The sequence below is a fragment of the Sorex fumeus genome, unplaced genomic scaffold, assembly GCF_029834395.1.
Source record: "Sorex fumeus unplaced genomic scaffold, SorFum_2.1 ptg000007l, whole genome shotgun sequence".
Lineage (NCBI taxonomy): Eukaryota > Metazoa > Chordata > Mammalia > Eulipotyphla > Soricidae > Sorex > Sorex fumeus.
Genome location: NW_026606064.1, coordinates 54015084 through 54028237, shown reverse-complemented (window position 1 = coordinate 54028237; position 13154 = coordinate 54015084). Strand labels below are relative to the sequence as shown.

The window sequence follows — 13154 nt, the reverse complement described above, 5'->3', positions numbered from 1 at the left end:
ACACACACACACACACACCTCTTATTGAAGAATACCATCACTCTTAACCTCATGCTCATTTCCCCTCTCTTATAACCTGGTCTTCTGATTTTTGTATTTATTTCTTAAAATAATAGCCTTAAAACCAACTATGTACTTGCCTAGTCCAGTATCTTTAACTATTTTTTGTCTTTATTTTTTTCCTCCTCAAAAAAATAAGTCATGAGATTCCACAGAAAATTCTGAGATAAACAAAAGTAAGCATTTTGGAGACTGAAGAAATAGTAAAGTGGGTAGGGCGCTAGCATGCAGACAACCTGAATTCAATGCCCGCACCCCCTCCCCACCCCATTGTTCAGGTCCCTGAGCCCTATGAGGAAGGAGGTCTGGGTTAAGTCCCACGAACCATACATGGGGCCTAGAGGGATTCCTAAGTGCCACAAAGACAGAAATAAGCCCTGAGCACTGCTGGGAGTGTCCCAAAAACAAATCAAATCAAATCTGTGTTCCATACTCTACCTGAATAGTCCTGGGAAAGTTCCTATATTTTTCATGTGAGTGTGTGTGTGTGTGTGTGTGTGTGTGTGTGTGTGTGTCTGATGCCATGATTGAATCCAGAACCTTGTACATGCAGAGCAATGTGCTCCCCCACCAAGAATTGCATCTGCCACATTAATCTACAGGCATGCTTAATGTACCAAAGGAAACGAAAAGTTAGGAGATCTTTGTAGGCACCTGTTAAACAGGACCTCAAATAAAATTATGTCAACCCCACCAGGACTAATACCTAACTAATTGCAGTTAGTCTCCTCCAAAGTGAAATTTTTAATCGATCTGGAGCTCCCTAGAGTGGTAACCTGCAGAGAATACCCTACATCCCCTACAGGAAGGTGGCTAGCATCAAGCACTTTTCTTTTGTCTACTTACTGGATGGGATGACACTGGTTGAGTGAGATCACAAATGGTTTGACAAAGCCCACCAGATATATCTTCAAATTTGCCGGTAATATTTTTTAATTTAATAGTCTTCCCAAAACATCATTTTACATATCTTTAGTGTCAAGCCATTTTCGCCATTTTTATACCTGCTATCTCTTTTAACATTTGATTAATATTTGAAAATCCCTGTTGCTCCCCCCCTTCAGAAAAGTGAAGCAACAGAAGACTATAAAAGTTTTGATAAAACTGTGAAAGGATAAGGTAAGGTAAAGGCCCTCCCGTTGATCGTCGATTTGCTCGAGCGGGCCCAGTAACGTCTCCATTGGAGACTTCTGTTGTTACTGTGTTTGGCAAATCGAATACGTCACGGGAAGCTTGCCAGGCTCTGCCGTGCGGGCGAGATACTCTCGGTAGCTTGCCGAGCTCTCCGAGAGGGGCGGAGGAATCAAACTCGGGTCGGCCATGTTGGCCGCGTGTAAGGCGAACGCCCTACCACTGTGCTATCACTCCAGCCAGTACAGCAGGTAGGGCATTTGCTATGCAAGCAGCCAATCCCCAGCATTGCATATGGTCCCCTAGGCACAGCCAGGAGTGATTCCTGAGTAAAGAGTCAGGAGTAATTCATCACCAGTTGTGGCCCCAAAACATATATAAATATATATATATGTGTGTATATATATAAAGACCATGGAGAGTCCAAGACTTTCCCTATCACAATGCCTGGATTAATTTGTGTGCAAAGAATTCCAGGCCAACACAGTTTGAAGAACCTGTCAATGACCTTTCCTAAATGCCATTTGAAGCTCTTTTTCCCTCTGAAGAAGCCCATATTCTCTCTTAAACACTTATCTCTCTCCCCCTCTTGGTCTCCCCTCACTTCTTTCAATTTTTCAATAAATCTGTTCTCCTTCACAGGAAAAAACCAACAACAACAACAACAACAACACTGTATTAAGTGCAATCCAAAGCAGAAAATTTCTGTTGACTGGCTGAGATCTGGTAGTTGAAAATCACTGGTCTAGAACAGGTTCCAGTATCCCCCAAGGGGCACTAGAATAATGGAGGGGGTAGGGTGATAACAGCCTCGGGTGCAATTGTTGTGCTTTCTGCTGGTCAGAGAAGACAGATGGCTGAGAGACATGGTTAAGTGTTTGTTTTTCCTGAAAAGGGAGTACTTTTCAAATAACTTACTTTCAAATAAATTTGGGAACCTCTGATCTGAAAGTTTTGGTATCAACATTTAGCTTAATATTAACAAGTGAAAGAGAACAAACTGAATCTTCAGAAACCCAAGCTTTCCTAAAGTACAGATGCACCACAAAATGATGGCAGGCAGTCAACCTCTAACTCACTCTAGCAAACTGACAGACGTGGCATCAGGTCATGTCAAAGGTGGGACACTGCAGGGCCAGAGAGTCACTGTGGATACTTGCCCAGGTTCAAATCCCAGGGACTCCCCAGGCTCGCCAGGAATAAGCCCGAAGCACTGAAGCAGGAGTAAGCCCTGAGCACTGCTGGGAGTGACCAAAACAAAAAGCAAAAAACAAACAAAAAGCAAGGCAGGACACTCAAGTTACCTGAGGGAGAGCACAAATTTTCACTGTCACATAAAATTCATGATTCACAAATCATGACAATCCAATTTTGAAACCTTCTATCTCCTTCACAGAACTTGCTCAAACACAGCCCACGTTGCCCTTGCCCTGCATTTTTGCAGGACGTGCCCCCACTCTTTGTTCCTCACATTCATCAAAATATTCATCCACACCAACCCAAGAACACTTCTCAGCAATACCCAAAGGATACGAGAAGCGATCGTTCCACGTTGCTCTTTCGACGTATTCCAACATGACAACAGCTTTGATTGTCGTTAAAAGTTTGTTCCATGTTTCATCAAAATCTACTACTCTTGGTTTCAAAGACATTGTGCAAGTTTAGTGTTGAAATCTGTTAATTAAAAACAATAGCAGTGTTAACCCAAATTCTTCAAGATAGGTTTTATTCAAAAGTATACTGTAAAACCAAATAGCATAATGGGATCAAGGGACCAGAGCCTGGCACATAATAAGAACACGATAAACACTTGTTACTATCTTTTCATAACTATGCAGACAAAAATTTCCATAAATATTTGCATTCATTAAAAATACTAGGAAATAAAAAGTTGTAGTACAAATTATTTATAATCAAAGTCATTATTCCAAAGCTCTTCAAGTGTCATTTAATGTACTGAGGGAAACAAGACGGAATCCTGTTGGCCAAAAAAGTCAACTCCTAAAATGAGAAATATGCAAGAGACAAGCAATTAGAAATGTTGGCCCCAACGCAGGAGAGACACGGCATGTGCCTTGCATGGCTGGTTGGCTGTAACACTGGTTTCAATCCTGGGCATCACATATGGTTCCCTGAACACAAAGTCAAGTAGAAGGCGGAGTCATAGAACAGTGGGTAGGGCTTTTGCCTTGCACACAGTTGACCCAGGTTCCATCCCCAGCATCCCATATGTGCCCACCAAACTGACCAGGATGATCTCTGAGCACAAAAACGAAACAGAACAGACCCAAAGCAAAGGCGTTTCAAAACTCAAAACAAAAAGCCTGGGATTTAACTCACTCCTGAGCTGGGTTGGGGGCGGGGGGGGGGGGGGGGGCAAGCTCTGCGTACGAGAACAGAGGTGTGATCCGGGGCACCACCAGCACGAACTCTAGGAGTAGGCCAGAACAGAAGGTTTGGCCACAAATCCTCGTGGTTCTGCACTACTTCCATGAAGGAATGAGACAGCATGCAGGGAAACAAGAAGGCACAAAATCATTCAAAAGGCTTATCATCCTGGATCCTATAACTAACACTTTGGAAAGAAAATTTACATGTATAATGGTGAAGTACATATGAACTACATATGAGAATGCCAACCTCATGTGACTTCAAGATTAAAAGTGTAAAAAGACTTCAAAGAAATGTGGGAAAGGTGCAGCCACGCGCAGGGGGTCTTAGATTCCCGCGTGTCCTGGCCATTCCTCCAGGGAGCAACACCGGGCTTGCGCTAGCCTGGCTCCCAGGCAGTGAATCTGCACTCCTCCGCCTACCAGATCTTGGTAGAGTCTACAAGTTCACTGGTTTCTGGAGCAAGAGTCCCAGAGTTACAGAAATGTGCTTAGAGCTAAATTCCAGACTTCCCAGGGCCATGTAAGAACAGAATGAAGAGAACATATTTACGGTTCAATATCACCACTTAACAGGAGAGTCCAGGGGAAGGCTGTCAAGCGTACGTTTTTAGCAACGACCCAAATGTCCTCCCTTATTACTGGGCGAGTGGAGCAGCACTCTGGTCTGTGTAGCTATGGAGGAAAGCTCCTTCCTCTGGTCGGGGGAAGGCGGCAGGGAAACACCGGGAGCGAGGAGATGCTGACAGACAGGAAGCAGACACCTGGGAGAACACTGCTCCCTTCTCCCAGCCCACAGAGCAGAGGTGGCCTTCCACCACTCTTACCTTTCGGCCCCACCAAGAAAGAGCTCAAGAAGCACCCTAGGCAGACTTCTACGAAGACAAAGGAGAGAAATCAGAAAGGCCAAGTATAAATGCAGGAGGGTGTGGCACACTGAGTTCAAAGTGTACCAAGGCTTCCCCTCCAGGCCTTAAGTTTCCTGTACTGACTTGAAAGGATTAGCAGTGACTTAGCGTCTGGGTAAGCCCTGGAGAAAGGAGAAAGAGCAGCTAGAGAACTCAAGTTCCAGCTTTTGTTTTTGGTTTTTTTGTTGTTGTTGTTTGTTGAGGGCAGGGCGGGCACAGCAGCTGTGTCTGGGCTTACTCCTGGCGGGGATCAGGAATCACTCCTGCAGGTTCAGGAACACTCTGAGGTGCCAGGGATCAAACCAGAGCCAGACATGAGCAAGCCAGTGCTCTACCCACTGTACTCTTATCTCTGGCCCCCAGGTCCTAAACTGGGGGCAGAAGTAAAGTGGAGGGGGGCACACCTGACAAGGCTCAGGGGTTACTCCCAGCTATGTACTCAGGAATTATTCCTGACAATGTTCAGAGGAACATATGGGATGCCGGGATCCAATCCACGTTGGCCTCGTAAAAGGCAAGTGCCCTACAAGCTATACTATCTCTCTGGCCCTCTCGGTTCTAGCCTGGGGAGGGATGAGGGGGCACACTGAGGGGTTACTCCTGCCTATGTACTCAGGAATTACTCTTGGCAATGCTCATATGATATGCCAGGATTGAACCCAGGTTGGCCTAGTACAAGGCAAGTACCATATGGCTGTACTGTTGCTCTGCGCCACCCTCCCTCCCGGCCCACCTTTTACATCAGGAGTTATCCTTAACCTCTTTCCACCCTTATTCTCTAAATCCTATCCAACTGTGTCCATCATTCCTGTGCAACACTATATTTACTCTGGAGGTCCTTAGCAGCCCTAGTTTATACTAATAGTTTACTCTAGCAATGATATATTTTACTTGTCATGCGTCGAGCACTATTCCAAGTGTTGCATATCCACTCAATTAATTCTTACAAAAATCTGATTATGCAGGTCCTGCTGTTCTCTTGAAGATCAGGGTGCCATTTAATGACATCCTCAGGAAGTTCCAGTCCCATGATCAAACCTCCCCTGGACTCCTGTCCGTGCAAATACACTGCCCTAACTTTTTTAGGAAATACATAAGTAATTAATACCAGGGGCCTCTCTAAGTCCAGAGGATACTCTGGTCAAAAAAACAGACAGACCATTCCCTCCCAAGCTCTCAGACATTCATTAAACTACAAAGACAGAGCCTTTACTCCAGTGCCTTCCTGGGATGGTATCGCGATCCGACAACATGGCCCTGAGCCCGGCCTCTTCTACTCCCACTGTTTATGTCAATTCCTACTGGGGTCATCAAAGTTCATCTGCATTTCCACCATCTCGCTTATGAATTCCACAATGATATGGGGGTACATACGTTTGACACCTAAGGTCAACAGCATTATGGGCCCTAACAACGAATCTTACTCAACTAAAAACTGAGAAATAAAATTGAAGGTTAACATACATTACATTAATATTGTAACATTGGCAAATTTTGCATTATATTTGTAACAAATTGCAGGAGTTTCTCAGAGCACCTACCATATTTTATTTTTCTACATACCATGATTACAGTACATTAAGTAATTTACATTACAAAAGTTAAGTTATATAAACGATGGCCAAGTAACTTCAAACCTAGATAGATATCCAAGAAGAAATGTCCATAAAAATGCTCATACATGGGACTGGAGTGATAGTACAGAGGACAGAGCACTTGCCTTCTCTAAGGCTAACCCATGTTTGATTCCCAGCTCTCTTTATGGTCTCCTACACCCCTCAGGAGTGATCTTTGAGCATAAAGTGAGCAGTCAGTCCTAAGCACTGCCAGGTGTGGTCCCAAAATAAAAAATATATATTAATAACCAGAATGCTGATACACAAATGTTTATAGCAGCACTGATTAATCATAAAAGCCAAAAGGTGATGTTAACTCAAATGTTTACCAAGCAGTTAACAGATTTTTTAAATGCAATATAGTGGATTATCATTTAAAAAAACAAAGTGAATGGATTACTGACTCTGTTTTGGTGTTACATTCTGGCTCAACTTTGCTTAAACACCATTTTGCTAAGTGATGTGGGTGACTTATGTAAAGTGGGGAGAGAGGTGGGCGCATTCCTATTCGCCCACTTCAGTCTCGAGAGAAACGCCTGGGAGGACTGGGAAAGTGGGCCTCAAGCACCCACATGGCTGGGCTCTAGCATCCCACCAGTTTAGCTTGTCAGCCAACGGGATGACATTAAGTTCACCTGAACTACACTGCATTCATATGCACATGAAGACTGTACAATTTCCTAAGTGTTCTAAAATTCACTAAGCTACACACACCAAATGGACACACATAATGAATAGCATGAGGTATATAAATAAAACTTAAACATTAAAAGGGCAGTTATAAAAATGCTATCAAAAATTTAGATTCATATAATGGGGAAGGGAGTTTCTTACAAAGTTACAAATTCTGAAATCTAAGTACCATTCTCACTCCTGTGTTCTAGTTAACAGCTCCCATTATTTGAAGAAATATGAACAACCCTAAGCATATTTTAATGATTTTAACGATATTTTAAACATTAGAGATTTGGCCTTATACACCTATTTTCATAAGTGTTGTGCTAATCACGTAACAGTACAAACTATGTAACTACACTTGGAAAAAAAATATTCCTTAATTTGGAATAGTAATCCATTCTTTGTATGTGAATCCATTCTTATATATTTGATACCTTCTAATGAGTCCTCCACAATTAAAAAGTCTAATTTATTATCAGTAATTTTAAAACTTAATTAACTGAAATTAAATTATCAGTAGTTTTAAAATTAAAACTGAAAATTCTATTTTAAACAGTAAATTATGAATATTTAAAAGATTTTCTTCTACAGGCTTTACTAACACAGCTTAAGTTAAAATTAATATACTTATTAGTAAGGGAAATAAATTGCAGTGTTATCTTTAGTTACCACTTGTTAAAATACCACTTATTAAAAATGCATCTTTATTATTAGAGCTACAGCCACTTAATCGTGAAGTCAGCAAATTCCCAAATATAGAAAACTTCTGGATAACAAGATTTTTATAGTAATAAGTTATAAATAAATGACAAAAACACAGGAGCATATCAAAATGAGGGAGAGTGATACACGGAAGTAAAATTGAACTAAAATACTTTAAAATGGCTTATTTATCCATCAATTTGAATTTAATTGGACTTATAAATTAAAGTGTCTTTCCACATAGGCATGCTTGTGTGAGGGATAATAGGGGGGCGGGGGTAACAGGGGATAAATCCCAGTAAACGCAAAGCATGTGCTATAGCCTGGCCAGAGTGGCGGGTCACCATGCGAGTGCAAGGATCAAACCCATTGCACAGGCAATGCCAACAAGTCACATCCTCAGCTAACACACGTTTTGGCTCTGAGGATTGAACCCATAGAATACCACACGCAAGGGAAGTGCTCTATCTGAGAAACTGAGCTACAGTCCTGATCAACAAGAATATCTTAAAAATATAGTTATGACACTTCCAAAAATCTGATAAGGGGTAACTGTTATTTTATAATAAGCTTTATATCAATATACAATATTAAAATGAGATTTTAAATTGTTTTTAAGTACAGGTTTTTATTTGAGACACACATTTTAAAACACTTTTAGATACAGTGTATCACTACTTGAAATGTGCTTTAAAAAGTAATTTTCAATGAACTGATTATATCTGAGACTACATGAATGTTAAAGACACATAATGTTTTAATATACTAATCTTCTCTTGTGTATAATTGCAACTTTAAAAGGGGGGTTTTAAAAATCATCAACATTAGTACTTTCATGAGGGGGGAGCAGTTAAGAGAAAACTAGAAAACTTAAAAAAGGAAACTAAGTGAAGCAGAAGAATCCATCACCTTGAAGACCAGACGGAGGACACGTCAACCGGAGAAGGAAACAGAAAACAGAATAAAAAGAATTGAAGACAGCATAAAGAACTTATGAAACAACATCAAATGAACTTACATTCATGTTGTAGAAATCCCAAAGGAAAAGAGACAAAGGGGCATAAATCATTGAAGAAATAATGTCTGATAACTTCCCTAACCTGGGGAAGGAAACAAATATCCAGATTGAGTACGCATTGAGAGTGCACATTAAGAGAAACCCAAAGAGATCCATACCAAAAAATTATAATTAAAATGTCTAGGGCTGGAGAGATAGTACAGGAGTTATATTTGTTTAACATGCCACCAAGCCCCATTCAACCAACCCACAGCACTAGCAGGGACAACCTCCCAGCACAGAACCACAGCAGCCCCGGAACACTGCCAGGTCTGACCCCAAAACTACAAGGAATATCGGGATTAAAATGTCAAAAGGAAAAGGAAAAACAGGGCTGGATATCGATCTTAGAAACGGAGAACATGATTTGCATGTATGATGTATGTTTTGCACATATGAGACCATGCTTTCAGTTCCCAGCACCGCACACACACTCTCACACTAAAATGAAACTAATGAAAGTGCTTAGTACAATACTATAGGTTTTTGGTTTGTGGCTGATTGGTTTGTTTGTTGGTTTGGGGGCCACACCTGGCTGTACTCGGTTTAATCGTATTTCTGCTCAGAGATCACTCCTGGTAATGCTCAGGAAACCATACATATGAGGTGCTGGGGATCGAATTCCAGGTCAGCCACATGCAAGTCAAGTGTATTGTTTCTCTGGCACAATAGTTATTTTTAAGAAGAAAGCCACTTAGGGGCTGCAGAGACAGTTGGGGAGGTAAGGAGCTTGCCTCACATGCGGCTATGGCTGCAGCATGCTGGGTTTAAATCTCCGTCATTGCATAAGATTCCCTGAGCATGGCCAGGGGTCACTCCTGAGCACAGAGCCAGGACTAGTCCCTAAGTACTGCTGGGTGTGGCCCAACCTCCTCTCCCCCCAAAAAGAAGGATATATAAGAACATAAGAGAAAAACAACCTGTTACATACATGGGAAATTCCATGATACTAACAACAGATTTTCAGTTAAAACTTTCAGTCCAGAAAGAAATGGCATAATATATTCAAACTGCTTTAAGGAAAAAAAAAAACCAACCAGAAATACTTTACCCAGCTGTTATCTCAGAGGGACTGTTAATGGAGGGATTGCTTTCTAGACAAGAAAAAGCTAATGAGTTTATTTCCACTAAACTGGCGTTACATGAAATGGTAGAAGGATTATTTTCATGCTGAAAATAAAGGGTGTTAATTAGTAAAGAAAAATAACTACTAAATTTTTACTGAAAGATAAATATATAGTAAAAGTATGGGCTAGTGAAATGAAGCTATGAAGCTAGTGAAGTGACTAAAAATAGTGAGTGAAAATGACTTTTATAATTTCTTAATTTTATATCAGGGTAAAAATGGCTTTGTAAAATAAGTTTGGAAGAATTCCATCCTCCTCAATGTTTTGGAAGAATTTGTAAAGGACAGAAACTAATCTTCCTTTGAATGTTGGGTAGAGTTCATTAGGAAAGCCATCTGATCTTGAATTTTGTTGTGAGGATTTTGATTACTATTTCAATCTTCTTACCCCTAATCAATCTATTCAGCTTTTCATTTCATTATGATTTTGGCACTATTCACTCTTGGTAGACTGGTATGTTTCTAGGAACTTCGCTATTCTGGGTTACCAAGTTTTTAAATGTTTTGTTTTTCTGGTTTGTTTTTGTTTAGGGGTTTGTTTTTTTTTTGTGACACATGGCAGTGCTCAGGCACTCCTCCTGGCGGCTCAGTGCTCAGGGGTCACTGTAAGCAGTGCTTGAGGTATGACACAGTGTCAGGGATCAAACCCAGGCCTCCTCATGAGAACTGGTCCTCAGTAAGAAGTTTGCCCCCTGGGTGGGGGGCTCAGCCAGGAAAGGAAACACTACTACATGGAGGAGGGAAATGGTCGGCCGAGAGGAGAACTGGAAGCTCAAAGGAGGTAAAGCGATATGCACGATACCCTATCAGCAACTGTTCTGTAAACCGCACAGTGCTTAAAGAAAAAAGCCAAAAAAAGAAAAAAAGGCAGAAAAATAAGTGCCTGCCATAGAGACAGGTTGGTGGGCGCTGGAAGGACAGGATGGAAATTGGGGACATTGGTAGAGGAAAGGGAACACTGGTGATAGAATTGGTTGTAGAACACTGTAGAACTAGAACTCAATCATGAATAACCTTGTAACTTTGTATTATATAGTGGTTCAATGAAAAAAATATACAAAACAAACCAGACCTCCTGTATGCAAAGCAAGCACTCACTCAGACCATTAAGCAATCTCTCCAGTCTGTCTTTTAAGTGTTCACAGGGACTTGTGCATCTGTGGAATCAGTTGTAACATTTTTTTCATTTCTGAATTACTGTATTGATTAAGCTACTTTGGCCAGTTTGGTTCGTTTCATTTTACTTTGGGGGAGGGGTGGGGAATATCTTATGGTATTGGGGCAACTCCCAGTGGTATTCAAGGGACTATGTAGTTTGGGGGATAAAATCTGAGTCTTCTGCATGCAAAATAACAAACACTGATGCTTTCAGTCATCTCTCCAGCTCCTTGTTAAAACTTTTAAAACAACAATGAAGGGGTCCGAATGATAGTAAAGCGGGTAGGGCATTTTCCTTGCACGGGGTCAACTCAGGTTCAATTCCCAGCATCCCATACCATCCCCCAAGCACTGCAGGGAATAATTCCTGAATGCAAAGTCAGGAGTAACTCCTGAGCATGGCTGGTGTTACCCAAAAAGCAAAGAATAAATAAATAATAAGATAAAAAAAAATAAAACAATGAAATCTAGCTTTACTGATCTTTTCTAGTCCTTGTCTTCATTTCATTTACTGCCCTAATCATTGCTATTTTTTCCTACTAATTTTGGCCTTTATTCATCTTTTCCTAGTTTCTTGACATAGGTCTTTATTGCTATGAACTTCCCTCTAAAGCACTTTTGCGGCAGCTGGAGCGATAGCACAGCGGGTAGAGCATTTGCCTTGCAAGCAGCCGACCGGGGTTCGATTCCCAGCATCCCATATGGTCTCCAGAGCACCACCAGGAGGAATTCCTGAGTACAGAGCCAGGAGTAACCCCTGAGCATTGCCGTGCATGATCCAAAAAGCTAAAAAAAAAAAAATAAAACAAAAATTAAAAATAAAGTGCTTTTGCTGAAATCCATATTTTGCTTTCTTTCCATTTTTGTTTCAAGGTATACTTTTGTTTTCTTACACGTCTTCTTTGACCCACTGGTTGTTCAGTAGCATTGTCTTTTGATCACCACAACTAGCAGATTTTCTAGTTCTTATGTAATTGTTTCAATTTTTTATTAGGTTCAGAAAAGACACTTGAAAGGATTTCAGGGGCAGGAGTAATAGTACAACAGACAGAGTGCTTTGCTTTTGCATGCAGCTAACCCAGGTTCATACTCCATATGGTCCCCCAAGTTTGCCAGGAGTAATTCCTGTGCACAGAGCCAGGAGTAAGCCCTTAGTACCTCTGGGTGTGGTACAAAAACAAAAGGGGTGAGGGGGGAGGATTTTAATGTATTACAAATTATTAAATATGTATTTGAGGTCAAACACATATGATCTATCCTGGGTGTAAGTTTCTATGTGCACCTCAAAAAAAAATCATTCTTATGTCTTTGGATAAAATGGTACATTTATATCTATTAAGTCCACTTGGTCTAATGGACCATTTTGGCACATATTTAAGCACTACTTTTTTTTTTTCATTTTTTATAACTTTATTTATTGAATCACCGTGAGAACAGTTACAAAGCTTTCGGGTCTAAGTCTCAAAGCACTACATTTTTACGCTGGAGAATTTAATCATTCACATTTAAAATATAATGTAGGTACAAGCTTACAGCCATTTTATTAACTGTTTTCTGGCTTTTTGGTAGTTCCTACTGTTGTCTTCTCTTGCTCTCACATACTTCCTGGCTTGACGAATTTTTTCAGTGGGATATTTATATTTCTTCCTCTTTCTCTTTTTTCTATAGAGGCCACCGCACTGTGCACAGGAGATGTGGGATCATTTGCCTTTGGCAGTGTAGTTTTCTCTTCACCTTTACTGTAGGTTTTTTAATTGGTAGGGGAGGGGGGAGCAGAGAGAGAGGAACACCCAGAAGTTCTTGGGACTTACTCCTAGTTCTGTGCTCGGGGATGACACTTGTGAAAGGGCTTGGGGAAAAATGGGGGGGGGGTGCTGGAGGTCGAGGCCAAGTTGGCCACATGCAAGGCAAATGTCCTTCCAGCTATGCCATCTCTTTGGCCCCTGGGTTTGGTTATCTCGAGTTTTACATTTAACAACTTAGATCTATAGAAAAGCTATTTTAAGTTGACAACAGCTTAAGTTTTATTCCACTCAAAAGCTTATCATTTTAACTTTTCTACCCAGAATCTTTTGCTTTTTGTTTTTGGGCCACATGTGGCAGTGGTCAGGGCTTACTCCTGACTCTGAGATTCAAGAATGACTCCTGGTGATGCTCAGGGGGACCTTATGGGGTGCCAGAAATCAAACCTGGGACAGCTGCGTGAAAGGCAAGCACCCTACCCACTGTACTAACACTCCAGCCCCACCCAGAATCTTTCTGATGTTATACTTTACATCTTTTTTTTTCAGTTCCATATTTGTTAATTGCACACACGGTCCACGTACT

General features: G+C 41.1%; 1 protein-coding gene across 4 annotated transcripts in view; it reads right to left on the bottom strand.

Annotated features, from left to right (window-relative positions):
- The window catches only part of CUL2 (cullin 2), a 99088-nt gene that overhangs the window by 69615 nt on the left and 16319 nt on the right, over window positions 1–13154 (bottom strand). For 2 of the 4 annotated variants that reach the window (XM_056134735.1, XM_056134742.1), the window contains exons 2-3: window positions 8504–8585; window positions 2725–2865 (exon numbers count right to left, since the gene is read on the bottom strand). In XM_056134735.1, the coding sequence (XP_055990710.1) occupies window positions 2725–2843 (119 nt within the window). In that variant the 5' untranslated portion in view covers window positions 2844–2865; window positions 8504–8585. The remainder of the gene's footprint in view (window positions 1–2724; window positions 2866–8503; window positions 8586–13154) is intronic. The other 2 variants (XM_056134732.1, XM_056134741.1) reach the window with 1 other exon arrangement.